Source organism: Micromesistius poutassou (genome assembly GCF_964030765.1).
Source record: "Micromesistius poutassou genome assembly, contig: SCAFFOLD_1595, whole genome shotgun sequence".
NCBI lineage: Eukaryota > Metazoa > Chordata > Actinopteri > Gadiformes > Gadidae > Micromesistius > Micromesistius poutassou.
This window is the reverse complement of record NW_028180461.1, coordinates 1,510-11,825: the sequence shown is the minus strand read 5'-3', so window position 1 is coordinate 11,825 and position 10,316 is coordinate 1,510. Positions and strand designations below refer to the sequence as shown.

The 10,316-nt window shown below is 48.7% G+C and overlaps 2 protein-coding genes across 2 annotated transcripts; one reads left to right on the top strand and one right to left on the bottom strand.

The window, feature by feature from the left end:
• Nucleotides 1-1,385: 1,385 nt before the first annotated feature.
• Nucleotides 1,386-3,461, bottom strand: LOC311370780 (uncharacterized protein; the record flags this gene model as incomplete). The annotated part of the gene is made up of 3 exons (XM_084489090.1): nt 1,386-1,623; nt 2,945-3,074; nt 3,347-3,461. The coding sequence occupies 3 exons, from the start codon at nt 3,459-3,461 to the stop codon at nt 1,386-1,388; spliced, it is 483 nt and encodes a 160-aa protein (XP_084345216.1).
• Nucleotides 3,462-5,197: 1,736 nt separating this feature from the next.
• On the top strand, nt 5,198-9,987 carry ift70 (intraflagellar transport 70; the record flags this gene model as incomplete). Its single annotated transcript, XM_084489089.1, has 5 exons — nt 5,198-5,251; nt 5,806-5,871; nt 7,893-8,102; nt 8,704-8,760; nt 9,852-9,987. Coding segments are annotated over 5 exons (523 nt in total), but the record flags the coding sequence as incomplete, so codon positions are not given.
• Between the last annotated feature and the right edge of the window lie 329 nt (nt 9,988-10,316).

Sequence of the window (10,316 nt, the reverse complement as noted above, 5' to 3'; positions counted from 1 at the left end):
TGGCTGGTTCCCTTGTTAATTGACCTTGTTAACATGTAGGTTGGTTCCCTTGTTAATTTACCTCGTTAACATGTTAGTTGAGTTGTTAATTGAGTTTGTTAACTCGGCTCTGTGTCGTTAAGAGGTTCTTACTAAGAGTTAACACCAGTGTCTTACTCAAATTCAGAAAGTTAGTAACATCATTCTAATGTTCTGCCAACGTGAGGTTTTCATAGTATTATATTATTATTATATTATGCTTAGATAAGATACAATAGTACTGTATTGATCCACAAGTGTTGCTAATTTTCCATTAACGTTGTATTAACATATATTATATTAACAGTATTAACATTCAGATTATATGCACATTTTCTGATAGCATTCTGATAATGTTTTGCTAACTTTCTGCTAAGGTTTTGCCGACATTCAAATGTTCCGTCAAGGTTCTGCTAAGGTTCTTCTGACATTCAGATACAATTCCACCTCGGTCAGGTTCTTCTTTCTAGGTCAGAGAGAGAGAGAGAGAGAGAGGGAGAGAGAGAGAGAGAGAGAGAGAGAGGGGGGGGGGGGGGGGGGAGATAGAGAGAGAGAGGGGGGGGGGGGGGGGGGGGGAGAGAGAGACACTTAATGTTGTTTGGCTTGCTCACATCTCTATACCAAACAAGGCATGTTGTCACGGTTATGGAAACACCTACTGTATCTTTTAGAAGGTATACTTGATCTCCAGCCAAAAACTATATAATCTGTGAAATACTCATTTTAACACAGAGGGGCATCAGAACCCACCCAAATATGGCTTTTTTTTTCTTTCTTTCCTTCCTTCATGAAACAGACCTGGTTCTGGCGCAGCAATGCTGCCTTCTAGAGGACCTGATGTGTTACTGCAACTCGGACCATCACTCCAGGAGGAGAGGAGAGGGGAGGACAGGAGGAGAGGAGTCGAGAGGAGGAGAGGAGAGGGGGAGGAGAGGAGAAGAAAAGGGGAGGGGCGGGGATCAACTCTTAAAAACAAATGTGTGCTTTAGTAAAACAGCAGAAATACTTTATTGACACAAATTGTATTTATTAAAGGAAGCAGCAAAAGACATTGTACATATCCAATGGAAAGGAGCAGAAAGTAGCTTTAGTAAGCTCTAGTTATAAACCCAGCTAGAGTGGGGTAGTTATTATAATCCTAGCCACAGTTTGAGGGAGTCCTGGTGTATTCAGACACGAATATGGGATGTTCAGGAGCAGGAAACAGAAGGGTAATGACGCGGACAAAGCATTAGCTAAATTATCATTAGCTAAACTACCTTAAGGAGGCTATTCAGCGGAAGGGGCTAACGGAGGGCGGGGCTACTGGCGGGATGGGCTTATATGGGCGGGATTACAGAGATAAAAGAAGCGACGGTATTGGCTGCTCAGCGGCTGATGACCTTCTTCCTGATCACCTTCCTCCTGGTCGGACCTGGAGCGGGGGCGGGGCCTGGAGCGGGGGCGGGGTCGGGGCCGGGGGCGGGGCTACCGGAGCGTCCCGCTTTGACCTCGTCGATGAACGTTTCGATGGCGGTGAACTTGTCGGTGAGCTCGCCGAGGTGGGACTTGAGGGCGTTGAACTCCTTGTAGAGGTCGTCCAGGGCTTCGGAGAGGGGCTGGATCCTGGGGAGCGGGGAGAGGTCACGTAGACCTGGTTAGTGTGTGGCTGCAGAGGGTGAACCGTCCGCCAGGGGGCAGCGCGGGGCGCGAACGCAGAACGCCAATACAGTGGAAACAACACAGACGGACACACACGGGCCGTGGTTGGTGCCGCTCTGAACCAGAACAATATGGAGGGTGAAGCCAGGATGGAGAACAGTGGAATAATATTATTCTGTTGCCCGGACAACAGACTATTATGGGATTAAATAAGAAAGGAAAAAAAACAACAATGACAAATAGAACAAATAAATCCCGACCACCAGACATATATACACCAGCACGGGTAGGACTTATATATTCCAGCAAGGAAGAGAAATACTCCCAATCAAGCGTTTTACTTACTTTATTTACTTATTTACTGCTTCTGATGATATGACTTTGATATTGGCCTATAATACCGTATGAAGTCACTTGAGTCGAAGCGTCAACAGAGTACTTAAACTTCAATAACAGAGATCTATATCCAGCCCAGCGCAGCCCAGACCTCGGTTTCGGTCAGGAGCAGTTCCGTTTCCTCCCCCCACACCCCACACCCCAGCCCTCGGCCCTCACAGCCGTAATGGCAGGGTGTGGTCCGACGCAAGTCTTTATAACCCTGGTCCACCACAGTGGGCAGCAAACACTGCATTGCTGTGGGAACCTTTCCCGGGTTCTGGAGAACCCTCGGGGGGAAACCTGTTGATCCAAACCGCCGTAGCCGGGAGACCGATCGGAGACTGAGCACCAACCCGGCCCCGTCCAGCCCCGTCCCACGGTCAGCTCAGCAGTTACGTACTCGCTAACGCTCCACGGTTCAGTACGTCTGCAGGAGGATGGGAGACAGGACCCTGTCTCACCACACCTGCCTCCTACAGTGACGCCGGCAGACTGTTAGAGATGAGCTCAGAGTTTAACATTCGGCCGGTCTTATTTTTTACGGTGGACGAAATTGGAGCCTATTTGTTTGTTTGTCGTTGAAGTGACGTGCAGCGGGTAGGAGGTCTGGCTGGAGCTATGGGTGGAGTCACAGTTTTGTGAGGTGAGGGGGCGGAGTCTTAAAGACTCCGCCCCCTCACCTGTGGTGGTCATACAGGCCCCGCCCCCTCACCTGTGGTGGTCATACAGGCCCCGCCCCCTCACCTGTGGTTGTCATACAGGCCCCGCCTCCCTCACCTGTGGTGGTCAAACAGGCCCCGCCCCCTCACCTGTGGTGGTCATACAGGCCCCGCCCCCCTCACCTGTGGTGGTCATACAGGCCCCGCCCCCTCACCTGTGGTGGTCATACAGGCCCCGCCCCCCTCACCTGTGGTAGTCGGGCAGGAGGGACTGGTGGTCGTTCTGCAGCGATGCTTTGATCTGGCTGATGATGTCATACCTCCAGTTGTCCAGAACCTCTGTCAGGTTGGACACGCCTCGTACGTTCACATTCTGAGCTGGGGGGGGACAGACAGATAGACAGACAGGTGATCAGACAGACAGGTGATCAGACACACACACACACACACACACAGAGGGTGTCTTTCTGATGAATTAGGAGTTAGCAATAGGGGCTAAAGGTCAGGGGTTAAGGGTCAGGGTTAGGATCAGAGGTTAAGGGTCAGGCGTTAAGGGTCAGGGTTAGGATCAGGGGTTAAGGGTCAGGGGTTAAGGGTCAGGGTTAGGATCAGGGGTTAAGGGTCAGGCGTTAAGGGGTTCTGGAGCTCACAGCCGTCCCTGTAGTTCCACTCATCGGTCGCTTTGGCCTTCGGCCGTCGTTTCTGGGCCAACACCGTTGCCATGGCAATGGCCAACAACAGCAGCATGGTCAGTTTGGTCGCCATGACGATTCCAGACGATTCCTGTCGAAAAGTGAGGTGTTCAAGAGGACAAACGGATGGAATGAAACGTGTGTATAGAGAGACCAAAGTCAACACTTAGACTACACTTAAACAGCCTGTTTCTCAACCTTGAAATACACTTAAACAGCCAGTTCCTTAACCTTGAAACACACTTAAAAAGCCTGTTCCTTAACCTTGAAACACACTTAAAAAGCTTGTTCCTTAACCTTGAAACACACTTAAAAAGCCAGTTCCTTAACCTTGAAACACACTTAAACAGCCCATTTCTTAACCTTGAAACACACTTAAACAGCCCATTCCTTAACCTTGAAACACACTTAAACAGCCAGTTCCTTAACCTTGAAACACACTTAAACAGCCCATTTCTTAACCTTGAAACACACTTAAACAGCCCATTCCTTAACCTTGAAACACACTTAAACAGCCAGTTCCTTAACCTTGAAACACACTTAAACAGCCCATTTCTTAACCTTGAAACACACTTAAACAGCCCATTTCTTAACCTTGAAACACACTTAAACAGCCAGTTCCTTAACCTTGAAACACACTTAAACAGCCCGTTCCTTAACCTTGAAACACACTTAAACAGCCAGTTCCTTAACCTTGAAACACACTTAAACAGCCCATTTCTTAACCTTGAAACACACTTAAAAAGCCCGTTTTCTAAACAAGCCGTTAATCACGGAGCCGTCGTGGAGGTTGGACTGACCTGCAGAGACGAGGGGAGCCTGTGGGTCCTGGAGGAAAGTGAAGTGAGGATGAAGACGGACTGGAACACACTCCCACCTCAGCACGCCCAGCCCGGCCTACGTCCAACCTCCACCCTAACCCCCTCCACCCCAGCCTGCCCACCTAACCTCCACCCTAACCTCCTCCACCCCAGCCTGCCCACCTAACCTCCATCCTAACCTCCTCCTCCCTAACTTCCTCCATCAGCCCATAGCTCTACGCTGAGTCCCCCAGCCCTGCATGCATGCACATACTTTCACGAAAAACACAAAATATTTCCCTCTCGAAGTTGCTTTGCTTTGTGTGTGTGTGTGTGTGTGTGTGTGTGTGTGTGTGCGCGCGCGTGCGTGCGTGTGTGCGCGCGCGCGCGTGCATGCGTGTGAGTGTGTGTGTGTTAACGCGTGTTTTCGCGCGTGCGGTGTGCCAGCATGCGTGCTTGGGACAGGGTGAGGTTATATTTTGTATTGCTTTTTAAAGAATGAGCTCATCGTTGCTTGGGTTACTCGCCTCAAACGAGTTCTTTTTTTTGTGTGGTAAGTTGATGGAGAAAGAAAGAAAGAAAGGAAGAGAGAAATAAATAAATACAGAATTGTTAGAGTGATTGTCGAGTCCATAGTAGGAGTCAGAACATCGCAAAAAAGTTACAAAATGAAACAATAGTAATGCTTTAAACTAAAAAATTGCTGAACCCCAAACTTCCATGACAACAACATTGGTGCGTTGGTGCGTTTGTATCCAGAGAGTTGATTGGCTGTTTGATTGACGGAGAGAATCTGTCTCCGGATAGCTGATTGGCCCTTGAACGTTACGCGACGACGACGTGCGTTTCCCGGTTTGCTGCTGCTGCTGCTGCTGCTGTTGCCTAGTAACCGCTCAACGGCGTTCGACTCGTAGCCGACGCCGTCAGTAGCTCCGAGCTCAGGGTTCGATTCCCCGTCCCGACCCCCCCAACCGGGCGTCCCACCGCCCGCCGACCCGCCGCGGACACCATGACTCCCGCGGTGATAAAGGACGGAGAGTACACGGCGACCATCTACCGCCTGGTGGGGCTAGCTGTTAGCCTGTTAGCCTGTTAGCCTGTTAGCCTCGGAGGAGCTGGGATACACAAACTTTATTCTTGTCTTGTCAGAAGATCTGTTTGGTCTGTTAAGATACGAACAACTACCCCCCCTATCTATTAATATGTATACTGTATATCTGTAGCTATATATATATATATGTGTGTGTGTGTGTGTGTGTGTGTGTGTTTGTGTGTGTATATTGTATACATCTATAGGGAAATGTGTGTGTGTACTGGATACATATAAATTTGTATATATTATGTACATTTATAGCTATATATGTGTGTATGTATATTGTATACATCTATAGCTACATAGCCATTTAGATACAATGATCTATATCTATATTGAATACTTCTATAGCTATTTATATTCACATATATTGATACATCTGTAGCTATAAAGATAGATTTATATTGATACATCTATACCTATATATAGATATGTTTTGATATATCTATAGATAGATATCTATTGATACATCTATAGCTATACAGATAGATATCTATTTCATCAAGCTTCTTTACTCCCTTCAGATCAAAGAGTGTCGCTATGGAGACGCCATCGTGATCCTCAACCACCAGCTGGAGAAACACATGAAGGTCAGAACCACAGCTACACATTTACATTGAGGGCGTTTAGCAGACGCTTTTATCCAAAGCGACTTACAATAAGTACATTTGTCATAAGAAGTGAAACAAAATATCGCTGTCGGTACAGTAAAGATGTTCATAGGACCAGGTGCAAGACAACCGCCAGGCTGACCCCATTCCCCGTACACAGCAGTGATAGCTAGCTACTGCAGATGCTACACAACTAAGTACATGCTACACAATTAAGTACAATGAATGCCGTACAACAAACAATAGTGCAACAGACAAATAAGGGACTGAATGGCTATGTAGAGTCTAGGTGAACTCTGAACAGGTGGGTTTTGAGTCGTTTGCGGAAGCTGGTGAGCGACTCTGCGGTCCTGACATCAGCAGGGAGCTCATTCCACCACTGTGGTCCCTACTAGTGGTGGCTCGTTCGCGAACAAATCAGTTCGAACGAACGACTCTTTAAAACAAACGAACCGACCTGATTCGCCGCTCTCGTTCGTTCTCCGAGACTCGACTCCCAGCTCCACCCGCTGAGTCTCGCTGACTCGCGAGTCGCCGTTCGTTCACTGACTGTGTTTAACGGTGAAGACTCGAGGACTGAGAAGTCACGAGAGTCAGTCGGGCAACAACATCCTGATTCTAACATGAAGCGCTCCTCAGCTGAAAGGAACTTAGTTAATGTTGTGTTGATTGATGACCGTTTGCACCATCGCACGATCGTGATTCGTTTGAGAATGAGAACGAGGGAGGAGCTGAGTCTGACCGACTCAGTGACTGAGAATCATGATTTACCGAACGAACGAACGACTCTTCTTGGCGAACTGACTGACGCAAACTGATTCATTCAAACGAATCATGAAATCCACCACTAGTCCCTACACCCACCGTCCATCCCCTTCCTGTCCAGAGTCGTCCCCTTCCCGTCCACAGAGCCCTCCCCTTCCTGTCCACAGAGCCGTCCCCTTCCCGTCCACAGAGCCCTCCCCTTCCTGTCCACAGAGCCCTCCCCTTCCTGTCCACAGAGCCGTCCCCTTCCTGTCCACAGAGCCCTCCCCTTCCTGTCCACAGAGCCCTCCCCTTCCCGTCCACAGAGCCGTCCCCTTCCTGTTCACAGAGCCCTCCCCTTCCCGTCCACAGAGCCCTCCCCTTCCTGTCCACAGAGCCGTCCCCTTCCTGTCCACAGAGCCCTCCCCTTCCTGTCCACAGAGCCGTCCCCTTCCTGTCCACAGAGCCGTCCCCTTCCCGTCCACAGAGCCGTCCCCTTCCCGTCCACAGAGCCCTCCCCTTCCTGTCCACAGAGCCGTCCCCTTCCCGTCCACAGAGCCCTCCCCTTCCTGTCCACAGAGCCGTCCCCTTCCCGTCCACAGAGCCCTCCCCTTCCTGTCCACAGAGCCGTCCCCTTCCCGTCCACAGAGCCCTCCCCTTCCTGTCCATAGAGTCCTCCCCTTCCCGTCCACAGAGCCCTCCCCTTCCTGTCCACAGAGCCGTCCCCTTCCCGTCCACAGAGCCCTCCCCTTCCCGTCCACAGAGCCCTCCCCTTCCCGTCCACAGAGCCGTCCCCTTCCCGTCCACAGAGCCGTCCCCTTCCCGTCCACAGAGCCGTCCCCTTCCTGTCCACAGAGCCCTCCCCTTCCCGTCCACAGAGCCCTCCCCTTCCCGTCCACAGAGCCGTCCCCTTCCTGTCCACAGAGCCGTCCCCTTCCTGTCCACAGAGCCGTCCCCTTCCTGTCCACAGAGCCCTCCCCTTCCTGTCCACAGAGCCCTCCCCTTCCTGTCCACAGAGCCCTCCCCTTCCTGTCCACAGAGCCCTCCCCTTCCCGTCCACAGAGCCGTCCCCTTCCCGTCCACAGAGAGCCCTCCCCTTCCCGTCCACAGAGCCGTCCCCTTCCCGTCCACAGAGCCCTCCCCTTCCCGTCCACAGAGCCCTCCCCTTCCCGTCCACAGAGCCCTCCCCTTCCCGTCCACAGAGCCCTCCCCTTCCCGTCCACAGAGCCTGACGGGCGTGTTGTCTCTCCCTGTAGTCGCGGGCCGCCCTGTCCCTGCTGGGCTACTGCTGCTTCCACACGCAGGACTTCGGCACGGCGGCCGACTGCTACGAGCAGCTCGGCGTGCTGCACCCCGAGGTGGAGGAGTACCGGCTGTACCACGCCCAGGCCCTGGCGCGCGCCTGCTGCTACCAGGAGGCCATGAAGGCCAGCTTCCTGCTGGACGCCCCCAGCACCTACACCAGGGTACGCACACACACACACACTACGCACGCACGCACACACACACTACACACACTATACACTATGCACTACACTACGCACGCACGCACGTTACACTACACTACACTACGCACGCACGCACGCACGCACGCACGCACGCACACACTACACACACTATACACTATGCACGTACGCACGCACGCATGCACGCACACACGTTACACTACACTACACACACACGCACGCACGCACGCACACACTACACACACTATACACCACACAACACTACGCACACACACACACACACACACACACACACACACACACACACACACACTATACACTATACACCACACACACTACACTACACACATGCACGCACACACACACACTACACTACACACACACACACACACACACTATACACTATACACCACACACACTACACTACACACATGCACGCACACACACACACACTACACTACACACATGCACGCACACACACACACACACTATACACTACACTACACACACACGCACGCACGCACGCACGCACACACGCACGCACACACCTACACTACACTTCCCAAACACACACACAGTAACTGCCTATTCTTTGTGTCAGATGATCAAGCTACAGGCTGCCATCAAATACGGAGAGGAAGAGTATTCGGCTGCTAAGGTAACACCCTCACCCTCATCATCATCACCATCACCATCACCAACACTTGGTGGTGATGGTGGAGCTGGTTTATTGTATGTTTTATATATGATGATACATGGTCTGGTGCTCCATGCTGCCATGCAGGAGATCTCTGCTGAAAGCAGCCTCATATATATATATATATATATATATATATATCAAAAATGTTTCTCTCAATTTTAAACACATTAAATATACATCAAACACAATACATTAAATATACATTAAACATAGTGTGTTTAATGTATATGTTATGTATATCTAATGTATATGTAATGTGTGTCTAATATATATCTAATGTATGTGTATTGTATATCTAATGTATATGTAATGTGTGTTTAATGTGTACTTAATGTGTACTTAATGTGTACCTAATGTATGTGTAATGTATATCTAATGTATGTGTAATGTATGTGTAATGTATATCTAATGTATGTGTAATGTGTATCTAATGTATGTGTAATGTGTATCTAATGTATATCTAATGTATGTGTAATGTATATCTAATGTATGTGTAATGTGTATCTAATGTATGTGTAATGTGTACTTAATGTATATCTAATGTATGTGTAATGTATGTGTAATGTATATCTAATGTATGTGTAATGTATATCTAATGTATGTGTAATGTGTATCTAATGTATGTGTAATGTGTACTTAATGTATATCTAATGTATGTGTAATGTATATCTAATGTATGTGTATTGTATATTTAATGTATATCTAATGTATATGTAATGTGTGTTTAATGTGTACTTAATGTGTGTTTAATGTGTACTTAATGTGTGTGTAATGTGTGTTTAATGTGTACTTAATGTGTGTTTAATGTGTACTTAATGTGTACTTAATGTGTACTTAATGTGTGTTTAATGTGTACTTAATGTGTACTTAATGTGTGTTTAATGTGTGTTTAATGTGTACTTAATGTGTACTTAATGTGTACTTAATGTGTACTTAATGTGTGTTTAATGTGTACTTAATGTGTACTTAATGTGTACTTAATGTGTACTTAATGTGTACTTAATGTGTGTTTAATGTGTACTTAATGTGTACTTGTGCTGTGAGGGCAGACCCTGGTGGAGCAGCTCCCCCAGGAGGAGCCGGACTACGAGGTGAAGCTGGGCTGCCTCCTGTACCAGGAGCAGCAGTACGAGGAGGCACGCAGGAGGTTCACCTCCGCCCAGCAGGTCCTGGGCTACCAGCCGGGTACAGCCTCACCGTGACTACTGCACAGTGTACACACTTATACTGAGCACTGTGTATACTGCACAGTGTACACACTTATACTGAGCACTGGGTACTGCACAGTGTACACACTTATACTGAGCACTGGGTACTGCACAATGTACACACTTATACTGAGCACTGTGTACTTTATACTGCACAATGTACACACTTATACTGAGCACTGTGTACTGCACAATGTACACACTTATACTGAGCACTGTGTACTGCACAATGTACACACTTATACTGAGCACTGTGTACTGCACAGTGTACACACTTATACTGAGCACTGTGTACTGCACAATGTA